Source organism: Corythoichthys intestinalis, chromosome 19 (assembly GCF_030265065.1).
Source record: "Corythoichthys intestinalis isolate RoL2023-P3 chromosome 19, ASM3026506v1, whole genome shotgun sequence".
Lineage (NCBI taxonomy): Eukaryota > Metazoa > Chordata > Actinopteri > Syngnathiformes > Syngnathidae > Corythoichthys > Corythoichthys intestinalis.
In genome coordinates, this window is record NC_080413.1 from 3,544,735 (window position 1) to 3,559,098 (window position 14,364).

The 14,364-nt window shown below is 38.3% G+C and overlaps 1 protein-coding gene across 2 annotated transcripts in view; it reads left to right on the forward strand.

Moving 5' to 3' along the window:
* The window catches only part of si:ch211-142k18.1 (uncharacterized), a 71,481-nt gene extending 59,780 nt beyond the window's left edge, over positions 1-11,701 (forward strand). Inside the window, exons 4-5 of one of the 2 annotated variants that reach the window (XM_057822842.1) lie at positions 8,887-9,377; positions 10,878-11,685. In XM_057822842.1, the coding sequence (XP_057678825.1) occupies positions 8,887-9,377; positions 10,878-11,013 (627 nt within the window). In that variant the 3' untranslated portion in view covers positions 11,014-11,685. Of the gene's footprint in view, positions 1-8,858; positions 9,378-10,877 lie in introns of both variants that reach the window. The other variant, XM_057822843.1, reaches the window with a different exon arrangement.
* The last annotated feature ends 2,663 nt before the right edge of the window (positions 11,702-14,364 follow it).

Genomic DNA, 14,364 nt, shown 5'->3' on the forward strand with positions numbered 1-14,364 from the left:
TCAAACAATGTGATTTTCTGTTTTTTTTTTTTTTTTCCACATTCTGTATCTTATGGTTGAGGTTTACCCATGTTGACAATTACAGGCCTCTCTAATATTTTCAAGTGGGAGAACTTGCACGATTAGTGGTTGTATTGCCGGGCACATGAAGAGGGCAGAGGGGGCTGGAAGTCTGGATGATATGGAGAACCGCAGACGATAGCGGGGGGCTGCACGAGCATAAGCTGAGTATAGCGCTCTCTCGGCATGCACGCGAAGAGGACCGAGGGGGGTGTAAGAAAAGCCGTGGGTCATCGACCAAGTGGTCTTCTCGGTGGACCAGGAGTATTGTCAGCCACAAAATGTAAGCCACCTCCTTATTAAAACGTGTGCCATGATCCCAGTATTTGGCATTGTACAAAACACGTAGTTTACTCACTTCCTCATTAGTCGAATGGTCCCACAATTGTTGGACTTGTTTTGGCCAATCCCCGTGGTGAACGGGAACTTTTTGAAACCCAAAAGGCTCACACGCCTCTCCCCGGTGCAGCAAAAAAACCCTGCAGCACATTTGGTTGGCGTGATGCGAAAAATAAACAGATTAATGCGCAATATCAGCTGAATCCGCAGTCCATCTGCATGCTCTAAAGCAATGCTGTATTGTGACACGCTGACCCGGGTGACGTCACGTTCGTATTCTTGCGCAATCCAGGAATTCACTCATTTTCATGGCGCGGGATTCAAAAAAATTGAATAAATACATCGATGGCTTCCACACATATCCAAGCGGTCCATTTCATTCAGGAGCTTAAAATACGGCGTGAAATATGATATAAACATGCTTTTTGCTGTCATAGGCACTTTAAAGTAACAAAACATAGTCATTAGTTCGTCAATGGATTTGGACGTCTATCGGCGTCAATGGCGCTGAAACATGATCGTTCATTTTTTTGTATTTTCTAGTTAGAGCTCGGCAGGTAATTTAGATGAAATTTCTGGCAAAACTTTTTTTTTATATCAAAAATTCAAATCTCTTGCATGTATTCTTTATCCTCTGCAAAAAAACTTTACTAAGAAACTACTTAACATAAACATGATCATTCACTGGTTTATAGTATTTTTTTGGTTAAAGCAGAGTACAATTTTCACAAAAACAACTTTAAAAAAGAAAAAATCATATATTCTTTATCCTCTGCAAAAAACATCTCTTATCTAAGTCTCTTAAAAGTACTATTTCCATTTGTTTTAATGAAAAAAATGACAGCCAAAACTGAGAATATATCTGTTCATCAAAACATGGCCTCAAGCGGACATTTTTTCTCATTAGTGAAGCATCGTTTCAACAATATTCAAATATCACCACCATCAAAAATAGATTATATAAAGGACATTAGCTTTGTTTTCCTAGCGTCGTATCTCATTTGCGAGCGCGCAGTGGTGAAAGTCACGCCTTCGTTAGCAAATGGTTGTTAGCCCGAGGCGGTGTTAAACATTTGACTTTTGCTGACAAATGTTGTCCAAACGCCTCTGCAATAAGTGACCAAAAGATGAATTCCGTCTTAAATATTGTGAGCGGTTGTCTTCATCCCGACAGCGTTGGTTCTCCCCGGAGCGGATTAGTCGGCGTTATCAGCGTCGGCCAGCGCGCGCCGGTTGTCAAGCGCGCCGTCCTTGAGCTTTGGCCAGCGGGGACCCTCTAGGGTGGCTCCCGGGGTTGTTTGAAAAGTGCTGAGAAGCACTTTCGGGGTGACTTTATTGGTAGAGTTCTCGTGTGTTTTGGACTTGAGAATATTGTTTGGGAAATTTGTCTCTTTAGAATATGAATCGTTCAGTTTCACCGTCACAGTTAAAGGGAATGAGAAGAGCCGCCTTGATTGGTGGTGACTTAAGTTTAATGAGTTCATTATGGTCACTTCCTTGTTAATTTTACAGTGTTAAAAGTTCACTTACTGGACATTTTGGATCATTTTCTGTTGATTTATGCCATATCTGGGTCACTTTTTGTTCATTAGCTACTTCCTTTTGATTTTGGGTTCATTTTCCTGTTCATTTTTGGGTTACTTTCTGTTGATTTTGGAGCATTTCTGGGTTACTTCTAGTTGGTTTTCGGGCATTCCAATGTCACCTCCGGTACGTATACAGTGGGATGAAAAAGTATCTGAAGCTTTTGGAATTTCTCACATTTCTGCATAAAATCACCATCAAATGTGATCTGATCTTTGTCAAAATCACACAGATGAAAATACAGTGTCTGCTTTAACTAAATCCACCCAAACATTTATAGGTTTTCATATTTTAGTGATAGCATGCAAACAATGACAGAAGGGGGGGAAATAAGTGAACCCTTTGCCTAAGGAGACTTAAAGAGCAATTGAAACAATTTTTACCAAACAATTTTTAAGTCATGTGTTTGCCCAATCACTGGTGAGTGGTTTAAAGCTGCCCTGCCCACTATAAAACACACACCTGACTGATTGTGATTGACTGAAATTATATTTATTTGAAAAAAAATAAATATGGGGACTTTATTTGAAGTCAAAACTCTTGTCTTTGTTTTGTTCATTATAATAATCTTCATGTCATCATGAAAATTCTGATTAGGTCAAAGTCAAACCTATGCTAAATCCACCACTAGTATTTTTGACCTAAAGGTGTTCAAAAACTCAGGTGAATATACTGTAGATTTAAAACTTCTATATATATTATCAGTTATCGTATTGGTATCGCCCTTGAGGAGCAGGAAGTTATCGATATTGGTATCGGTTTCAAAAAATGGATATCGTGCACCCTAATTTTTAATAAACATTTTAGGTCAGGTGTGTGCCCAATCACTATTGAGTGGTTTAAAGCTGCCTTGCCCACTATAAAACACACACACACCTTGTAAGAAATGTCTTGATGAGAAGTATTGTCTGATGTGCATCATGGCTCGGTTAAAAGAGCTTTCTGAAGACCTGCGATCAAGGATTTGTATAAAGCTATAAGCTATAAAGTCTGGATGTTCGTCAATCGACAATCAGAGAAGTCTACAAATGGAAAGAGTTAGGCACTGTTGCTTCTCTCCCAAGGAGTGGCCGTCCAACAAAGATGACGGCAAGAGTTAAGCGCAGAATACTCAGAGAGGTAAAAAAGAACCCTACAGTGTCTGCTCAAGACTTACAGAAATCACTGGCACAGTCTTATATCTATGTGCACACATCAACTATATGTAAAACTATGGCAAAGAATGGTGTTCATGGGAGGATTCTCACTCGTTTAATTTTCGCAAAAAGGCACTTGGACACTCCACAAAATTTTGGGAAAATATTTTGTGGACTGATGAAACTTAAGTTGAATTGTTTGTGAGTAACACACAACATCATGTGTGGAGGAAAAATGGAACAACTCACCAACATCAACACCTCATCCCCACCGTGAAGCATAGTGGAAGGAGCATCGTGATTTAGGGCTGTTTTGCTACCTCAGGGCCTGGACAACTTGCAATCATTAATGGAAGAATGAAGGATGTTTTGCAGGAAAACGTGAGGCTGTCTGTCAGACAGTTGAAGGTAAAAAGAGGATTGATGCTGCAACAAGAGAATGATCCAAAACACAGAAGTAAGTTTCAGATGAACAAAATACACATTCTGGAGTGGCCAAGTCAAAGTCCAGACTTGAACCCCATTGAGATGCTGTGGCATGACCTAAAGACAGCGATTCATGCCAGACATCCCAGGAATCTGATTTAACTACAGCAGTTTTGTAGAGAGGAATGGGCCAAGATTAGTCCTGGTCGATGTGCCAGACTGATCTGCAGCTACAGGAAGCGTCAGGTTGAAGCCAAATAAAAAAAAAAAAAAAAAAAGGGGGGGGGGGCTCAAAATATTAAATGTGATGGTTCACGTATTTTCCCTCCTTCTGTCATTATTTGCATGCTATCCTCATTAGAATATGAAACACTATGAATGTTTGGGTTGTTTTGGTTAAATCAGACAGTTTTTTCATCTGTGTGATTTTGACAAAGATCAGATCATATTTGATGGTGATTATATGCAGAAATGTGAGAAATTCCAAAATGTTCGGACACTTTTTCGTACCACTGTAGATCATTTCCTGTTGATTTTGGGGCATTTCTGTGTCACTTCAAATCCATTTGGGTACTCCCTGTTCATTGGCCACTTCCTGTTGATTTTTGGGCGTTTTTATGTCATTTCCTGTTGCTTTGGGGGCATTTCTGTCAGTTTTTGGTAACTTATGTGTCACTTTCTGTTGATTTTGAAACACCTGATGACTTTGGTTCTCTTCCTGTGAATTTGGATCATTTCCTTTAGATTTTGGGTCATTTCCAAGTCACTTCCTGTTCCTATTGGGTTACTTCCTGTTGATTTTGGGTCATTTCAAGGTCACTTTCTGTTGAATTTGGGTCAATTTAAGTTGAATTCGGGTCACTTCGTCATTTTTTGGTGACCTACGTTTCACTGTCTATTTTTTGGGGGTCATTTTGGGTCAATCTCTGTTAATTATGGTGAGTTTTTTTTTTCATCAAAAATAATCACCACGAATGTAGTTTCTTTTTGCAGGTCCTAGTTGAAAATTAATAGGAGTGAATGAAAACGTTGTTATAGGAGTCGAATGTGCCATTAGAAATTAATGGGGCCATGGAAAATGTAAAGGCAATTTTTTTGGTCAAATTTCGGCAGGATTATTTTGGCCAAAAACTGGCTGATATTAATATCTTTAGTGTGCCCATTTTTTTTCTGTGTGTCAATTACGTGAATGGGCCAAAAATTGCACTAGTGAATTTTTACCATTGAAAGTAAATGGGCTTTTTAACTCCACATTGTGCTTTTACGTCGACAGTGACAAATGAGTCCCAGATGGCGTTTTCACGCGCTTCTCCAAACTAGATGGCGAGCTCTCGAACTTCACGATGGTCCGCTCTACTCGGACATGAAAATAACATATGTTCCAAGTAGGAAGTTCAAGAAGCATTTGTCACCATGACGTGGCGCGAGTGCACAATGTTGACTTAATGTGTGTCCCTCATTTATGTCGCAATCAATTGGAGGTCCACAAAAGGATTTGTGCTGGTGCATAAATTTCTCTGCTGGCATTTCTTCCAACGCCTATGCTCCCTGTTAACTCATTGGCTGCCATTGACGGCGCTAGACGTCCAGTCTTGGACGTTTAGCGCCGTCTATGGCAGTGAAACGTGATCCGTTGGCCGACACATGCGAAATAGATTAGTCCCCCTTCTGAAATCCTTCACTTCCCACCCCTCCTTCATCCCTCCATCCGTCATCCATCCCGCAGCCCATTCCGCTCTCCGTGCAGTCAGCAACTAATTGCGAGCGCGTGAGGCCGCATCGGTTTCCCCTCAAACAGAAGGAAAAAGGCTACTTGTGGATTTTCTTCAGTTTTTGGACTGACGAAAAAGACATACGAAGAAGGGGAAAAAATTGTTTGGTAAGCTAATAAAGTAGTTTGTGTTAATCAAAATGACGTCCAATCTGTTTTGATTAGCTGCCAGCCGATTCCAGTTCAAAAGGATTGGGCGTCTATATCCGTCAATGGCACTAAAGCATGTTTGAAGGAGTTAGATATTTTTGTAAATCGTGCAATATTTATGCTAATTTTTGTTAAGACATCAATTTTAAGTTTAAAAAACATTAACTTTAAAGTTGAATTAAAATCGGTAACACTTTAGTTGACAAGGGGGTTATAAGACTGTCATAATGATGACATGACACTGTCACGAGCATTATTGAATGCTTATGACAGATGTCATGAGTGTCATCCGGCAAATAATGTCACTTTTGAACTGGACATGTATGGAGTTAGTGACATCATTTTCCGGATGACAGTTCATGACATCTGTCATAAGCATTCAGTAATGCTCGTGACAGTGTCCTGTCATCATTATGACGGTGTCTTTTGAACCCATTGTCAAATATTTACATCAAAATCAAAATGTTCAATTTATAGAAGTTTTGAATAGATGTATAAATCGTCAGCTCAAAATGTGAATCGAAATCGTTAACACTTTATTTGACAGTAGGTTCATAAGAAAGTCATAAGGCTGTCATAATAATGACACTGTCATGAGCATGAATGAATGTTTATGACAGATATCATGAAGTGATATCCGGCAACTGACGTCACTAACTGCATTTATGTCCACTTCAAAAGTGACATCATTATATAATTGGAAATTTATGCTCCAGCACAAATCCATTGTGAACCTCCAGTATATTCTATATTTATATATGTATTAGGGCTGTCAAACGATCGAAATTTTAATCGAGTTAATTCCAGCTTAAAAATTAGTCGTAATTAATCGCAATTCAAACCATCTATAAAATATGCCATATTTTTCTGTAAAATATTGTTGGAATGGAAAGATAAGACACAAGATGGATATATATACATTCAACATACGGTACATAAGTACTGTATTTGTTTATTATAACAATCAACAAGATGGCATTAACATCATTAACATTCTGTTAAAGCCATCCATGGATAGAAAGACTTGTAGTTCTTAAAGATAAATGTTTGTACAAGTTATAGAAATTTTATATTAAAACCCCTCTCAATGTTTTCGTTTTAATAAAATGTGAAATTTTCAATCAAAAAATAAACTAGTAGCCCGCCATTATTGATGTCAATAGTTACACAATGCTCACTCATGGTGCTGAAAGCCGTAAAATCAGTCGCACCCAAGCGCCAGCAGAGGGCGACAAAACTCCAAAAAACACAAGTAACAATTTGGCATTGCACTATGCTGTCATTTTAATCTTTTTGAGCGGGGCATGTGCGTTAATTGCGTCAAATATTTTAACGTGATTAATTTTAAAAATTAATTACCGTCCGTCAATGCGATAATTTTGACAGCCCTAATATATATAATTCTTAAATGTAACTAGAAACTGCTATTTCTGGAGAAATTACTCTGGGTCTTTGCCGTATGGCTATAAGTATCTTAGCCCCGCCCAGAGCTACCAATAGAATGGACAAACATGCCAGTCAATAGCATTTGAAAAAGTAAATGCCATTAGAAATGAACAGGAAATTTGGCCGTCCATGGCAGTCAATGGCATCGACATCCATAAGCGTCGATGGAATCCAAGTACATTGGCATCAATAGAATTGACATACATGGCTGTCAATAGCATCTGTCTAAATTGGCCTCAATGCAATGTCAATGCCACTGAAAATGAATGGGAAATTTGGACGTCCATGGCCGTCATTGGAAACGACTTACATATGCGTCAATGGAATCGGAGACATTTGAGGGACAGGTCATATTGATATCTGGTCATATCCTGTTGTTTTGCGGGCATTGTTTTTTTTTTTGCCATTGAAAATGAATGGGAAATTTTGGACTTCCATGGCCGTCAATGGCATCGAGTTACATCGGCGTCAATGGAGTCCAAGTACATTAGCATCAATAGATTCAGCATGCATGGTTGTCAATGCAATCAATGCAATGTAAATTCCGTTGGAAATCCCATTGGAAATGAATGGTAAAGTTCCCATTAAAAATGAATGGGAAAGTTTTTGGCAAATTTACCGGGATTTTTCCAAATTTTGTATACAACTTTTATGCCCCTCACCGTCTCGGAATTTTTGATGTCCAAATTATGTGATTTAGTCAAAAAGTTGTAGGACTAGAGACATTTTGAAAATTTGTGTTTTTTCCCAAAAATGGGTGAAAAATCGGCGTTTACGGGCAAACGGAAAATTTTGGGGGGTCATTCGAAAAATTCCCTTCGTCACGTGAAAATTCCGGTCGTTTCGATACATGAACGGTTCAAATCGGTCAACGGTTCGGGTTGTGCAGCGCACCTAAGAAATCCCATTAAAAGAAAACAAAAACAGAATAACACTATCTGGGTCTTTTTTCAAAGACCCAGATAACTATAAAAGTCAAAAGTAGATATTCATATTTTTGAAACTTAAAATACAAATATTAATTTGAGTTATTTTCTTTGGCATCATTGAGTTAATATGTAAATTCAAACTCCTGATAACTGGAAGTGCCAAAAGAACAACTTGACGTCATACAAAATTTCTCCAAAAAAATGACAAAAACATCAATTTTCTTTCAGTTGGCTCCAAAATAATGATGTGGTGAACTAATCTGATCTCATTCTTTGCGTATCAAACCTTCAAAGCAAACTGACACCAGTGATGAATGCAAAGGGGTGCCGTTGCAGGGGTCGCTTCACTGCTGCTATCCAGGATATGCCAATCAAAAATCAAGCAAGGGCGTCGAACCTGCGGGGCTCCATTTCATCGCACCCCAACTCTGCCTCCGCTTCTGTGTTTTAAATTAAAGAGGTTTGGAAAGGGAATAATCGCTCTGGCGCCGCTTACCCGTTTCATGTTTTAACAGACATCCAGATGTCGACTGAGCGACACGTGGCGTCAGAGACTGTTAAAAATCCCAGCTCGCTGTCAGTTGCGTCTTCCCGACTATTCAGAAGATGAGCAAAACCCGTGAAAAGTTTCCTGAACGAGCTGGCAGGCTCGAAAGCAACGTAAACGACGTTAGCTAGTTTTACAAGCCTCGCGTGTAGCGACTCGGCATCTGCTAGCTCGCGACCCGAATGGCAGGGTTTAATGTTTTAGCCAGACACAGTGGTAAAGTAGTGCATAAAGCTACTGTTGCATGGATACCGATGATGTCATTGAATTGGCACCGCCGCCGAGTCAGTTTATGCTGAGTTTGCCATTAGTAGACGTCCAATCCATTTGAATTGGGAGGGTGGCAGCGAATTAACATTTGTTCATTTGAATGAGAAGATGAAAAGTGGACCTAAAGTTGAGCCTTGCGGGACACCAAAGTCAATATTGCAAAGTCCTAATTACTTATTCTTTGTTTGTTGGCTCAACAGTGATTTTCCGTCACGGTCTTCATTTTAGGTTACCATGCGACCTTGTTGGACAGGTGTTCTGCTAGCCTTGGTTTCCATGGCAACCCCAACACTTAGCCAAAGCGGAGATGGCGATTACGGTTCAGGCTACGAGGCGTATTCTCCCGTAAAAGCTGCCGCCGACGAGCCCGCCAAGGCGACGCCCAATCCCACCTTAGTCTCCCGCTCGCCCGTTCTCAAGGACACCTGCTCGGTCCGCTTCAGCACCCGAGGTGTCTCGGCCCGGGTTCTGAAGGCTCAGCAAGAAGAGGTGGCCTACCTGCAAGCCATCCAGCATGCTAACAAAGCGGTGGTGGAGAATTTGGTGCAATACGTCGGGGCAGAGATGGGGGATCAGAACTATGAGGAGGTGATCCGCTCTAATGTTGACGGAATCCGGGAGGACTACAAGACTTGCCAGGAAGTGGTGGAAAAAGCTGAGGAGGATTTGGAGAAACAACTTCAAGGAGGGGTTCTGGACACACTTGCAGGGATGCAAAAGTAAGTAGTAATATTGTTACAATAATAACTTGTTCTTCTGTAATGGCAGCAAGCTTCAGTTGAAGACTAAAAAACTTGGCTAGCATATTGCTAGTACGGTTGTTCCGATCATGTTTTTTTGCTCCCGATTCGATCCCGATCGTTTTAGTTTGAGTATCTGCCGATCCCGATATTTCCCGATCCGATTGCTTTTTCTTTTCTCTTCAAGGCTTCTTCAAGACAAAACATTCCTCCTTTGTAAGCAACAATAAGCAAAAGCATTTCTTCATTGCGAGCAGCAATTGATTAGAGCAAATATATAATAATTATCTCATCAAATACATTTCATGAAGCAGTAGCATTTGGCAAGTAATGAAATGCAACAATATGATTTGTTAAGTGTCCCAGACAGTTTAGTTTCTCAATGTCAGTGGCTTGTCCTTGAAGTTGACCTGTGGAACCTAGGCCGGTTTAAACCGGTCAGAATGACAAGGTTTTATCAAGAGCTAAACACATCTATAGTTATCAATCACTAAAATGTCTCTTTACTGCAATCAATCTTGGAACATACTATTATGGCAACCAATACTTTATTATGAGCCTTAAAAGCAAATATTTAATAACCATTTAATAATTATCATATTATATGTAAAACTAACAATTGTTTATGCTTGCAATAATATTTATTTTGGCTCGCTAAGATACACTTTTGAAAGAGCAATAAATCCATGCAATGAAACTCAATTCAAATACCTGAGCTTAGCCTCAAATGGGAGAAAAAAAAAGAATAAATGAGGTTCTAAATACAATAAAAGAACAACTGGCTAACTTGCAATGCAAAAGTCCGCTAGCTTAAATGCTATAAAATGCAAACTTACTTTTTTTTTTTTTACACTTCTCTTAACAAATCGTTTCACTCACATATTCCCACCCAAAAAAAAAAAAAAAGCTAATTATACCTCTAAATAACGAAAGCAAAAACAAATATATTAGCTCAAATATAAACATACCTTATTTTGGTCTTAACAGAGAGCAGTTGGATTCAGTCACGTTAGACGAGTTTTGGCATATTCTTGGTTGCCACCAGAGGGCAAGTGTATCCACCCAAGTCGATAAAACTAAATGCAACACTTTCAAAACAAACCATTACGACGTCACCCTAATTCAAGGGTGCTCATTGTTTTTTTTGCTCCAATTTCTACTTTTTAAAGAGACAACCTGCGATCTACCTCAACAGTGGGGGAAGGGGGTTATTATTTTTATTAAATGTACACAGTTAATCATGACGTTTAATTTCTCACACAACATAATTAAGTACATTTATTTATTTATTTATTTTTAAATGTCGCAGGCTACCCATATTAGCGTTGCGATTGATGTAATGGTCCGCAAAGCTTTTTTTGGAATCGAATTAAGTTAATCAATGAATCGTTGCAGCACTAGTTTTGTTCTGTGAAGCAGCGGGTTTCAAATCAAAACGATAAGAATGAAGTTCAATTATATCAACTATTTCCTTCACAGAATCAGAGAAGAGTCCGCGTCCTTCGCGGACATGCTGCGGGCGACGTCGGATATCGCCGGGCGACTGGAGAGCTCGTCGCAAACCCTCCTCGCTACCTTCAAACAGCTGAGCGAGGCGGTCAAAATCCGGAGCTGATACTCCAAAAATTCCAAAGAACTGCAAAACCAAGAGCATATCGGCGGGCCTAATGCAATAGTTTCCATCCATACGTTATTGCGGCAATTAGGAAAGGACACATATGGGAACGTTACAGTGACTCAGGTGTTTACGAGTCAGCCTTTAGACGTAATGATGCTATTAGTCTCCGGGGAAATGCCAAGATGGGTTAGCCATCTGCTTCCAAACTTGCAATGGACACACCTCTGTGATGAACAATTTCAGTGCCACTGATGGCGATGGACGTCGTCAGTGGCAGCTAAGTTCAACTATAACCAAAGAAAAGAATTGACTCTCACCCGGAACAAAAAGCTTGATTGTAACTTTTAAAACATGGGAGGTTTTTCCAAAATTCAGCCATTTCTTATAGAAAATGTGAGCAACAAACTGAGTTGACCTTGTTTTTAAAGGGCGTTTTGCCGCCATCTTCTTTTTTTGGTTTTTAATGACATACGATCGCTTCGACACACGATCTTTTCGACATCCGACGTAAAATTCGACTCGCCATTTGTTTCTACATCCGACGACATGCTCTAAATACGATGACTTATGACAGTGCTGCAGTTTGTTTTCCCGCAAGACGGATGCACGGCGGAGTTTTTTTTTGCGAGAGAAATCAACATGGGTTCCAACAATGTTAGTGCAGGTAGTGAAAAAAGGAAAAAGGTGACTCTTACAATTGATATGAAGACGGAAATGATTGAAAAATACAGTGGGGCAAATAAGTATTTAGTCAACCACTAGTTGTGCAAGTTCTCCAACTTGAAAATATTAGAGAGGCCTGTAATTGTCAACATGGGTAAAACTCAACCATGAGAGACAGAATGTGGAAAAAAACAGAAAATCACATTGTTTGATTTTTAAAGAATTGCTTTTACAGATCATGGTGGAAAATAAGTATTTGGTCAATACCAAAAGTTCATCTCAATACTTTGTTATGTACCCTTTGTTGGCAATAACGGAGGCCAAACATTTTCTGTAACTCTTTACAAGCTTTTCACACACTGTTGCTGGTATTATGGCCCATTCCTCCATGCAGATCTCCTCTAAAGAAGTGATGTTTTGGGGCTGTCGTTGGGCAACATGGACTTTGATTAATTAATTTTTAAGCTGTGATTAACTCGATTCATCGTTTGAAAGCCCTAAATAAGACTATTAATTAAATAGATAATAACCAAATAACCCTCTCTGAGTTATTCACAGAAAAAGGCCAGGAAATAAATAACACCATTGAGAAAAAAATAAAATAAATCAAAATGCTCTCTGGTATTGTTCAGGGGGCCGGACCAAATGTGGAGGCGGGCTGTATCCGGCCCGCGGGCCGTAGTTTGGGGACCCCTGCTTTAGACATTCTCCGATGCCACACCTTTCCTGAATGTCGCCTTATCACTGGCTTGTCAATGGAAAAAATGTGAACGCCCTTTACTGGTTGTCCTCGCAACCTTCCTGTTACATAACGAAACTTTTTTTTTTTTTTTTAATAATTGAAGATTTGTCTGCGAGCCAGATCAACTGTCAAAAGAGCCATATCTGGCTCGCGAGCCATAGGTTGCCGAACCCTGGTCTATGGTAATAAACAGTTAAGTAAGGGGCGCCGTTTGTAAAGCAGCACATGCTGAAAGTTACGACATTTTCTCACATTTAATGCTGCAGTTTAAAAAAAAAATTTAAACATTTTAAAATGTGTGAAAATTTTCGTCACTTTTTTTTTTTTGCACATTAAATCTTTAAATCTAAATCTTAAATCTAAATCCTTAATGTAAATGTTAATTCTAAATCCCGAATCTTAAATATAAATCTTATATTTAAAATGTAAATCTTAAATATGCATCTTAAATGTAAACTTAAATCTAAATCTTGAAATGGGTGAAACTAAATATTTAGCTAATATGCAAACACAGTCTGAGCTGCTCCAACTTTTATTTATTTGTTTTCTTTACTTCCGGTCACCAGTCATATGAATTTACATGTTACATAAATATTGAGTTCTACCCATTTCAAGATTTAGGATTTACATTTAACATTTAGGATTTAGATTTGAGATTTATATTACAGGTTTACATTTAAGATATATGGTTAAGATGTAGATTTAAGATATATATTTTAGGGCTGTCAAAATTATCGCGTTAACGGGCGTTAATTAATTTTTAAAATTAATCACGTTAAAATATTTGACGCAATTAACGCACTTGCCCAGCTCAGATTTAAATGACAGTGGAGTGAAAGGCCCACTTGTTAATTGTGTTTTGCGGAGTTTTGCTGCCCTCTGCTGGCGCTTGGGTGCGACTGATTTGATAGTGTAAGTAATTATTGCCATCAACAATGGCGGGCTACTAGTTTATTTTTTGATTGAAATTTTTACAAATTTTATTAAAACGAAAACATTAAGAGGGGTTTTAATATAAAATTTCTATAACTTGTACTAACATTGATCTTTTAAGAACTACTAGTCTTTCTATCCATGGATCGCTTTAAGAGAATGTTAATAATGTTAATGCCATCTTGTTGATTTATTGTTATAATAAACAAATACAGTCCTTATGTACCGTATGTTGAATATATATATCCATCTTGCGTCTTATCTTTCCATTCCAACAATAATTTACAGAAAAATATGGCATATTATATAGATGGTTTGAATTGCGATTAATTGCGATTAATTACGATTAATTAATTTTTAAGCTGTAATTAACTCGATTAAAAATTTCAATCGTTTGACAGCCCTAATATATTTTAAATGTAGATTTAAGATTTAGATATAACATTTAGATTTAAGATTTAGATTTAAGACATATTTAAGCTTTCTATTTAGGATTTAGATTTAACATTCAGATTAAGATTTAGATTTAACATTCAGATTAAGAATTTAGATTTAACATTTAGATTTAGGATTTAGATTTAACATTTAGATTAAGGATTTATATTTAACATTTAGATTTAAGATATATATGTAAGATTTACATTTAAGATTGATTAAAGATTTAAATTAGTTTTGGATTTAAACATTTAAGCCTAATACTTGTTATTTAATAAAAAATATTTAAATTGCTAAATAATGTCGTAAATGTGCAAAAAAAGTGACTTTAAAATTTTCACACCACATTTTAAACACTGATGCGGCGCTAAATGTGAGGAAATGTCGTAGTTTTCATCATGTGCTGCTTTACAAACGGCGCCCCATAGTTAAGTGCTATACCAAATTTCATGACTGCGATAGATGTCCAAATATGTTTCCCTGGGTTATCTTTATCCGGTGATTGTTACGCATGCGCACACAACAGAGACAGCGAGAGAGAGAGAGAGAGGGAGAGAAAGGAGGCGTGGTCTCAA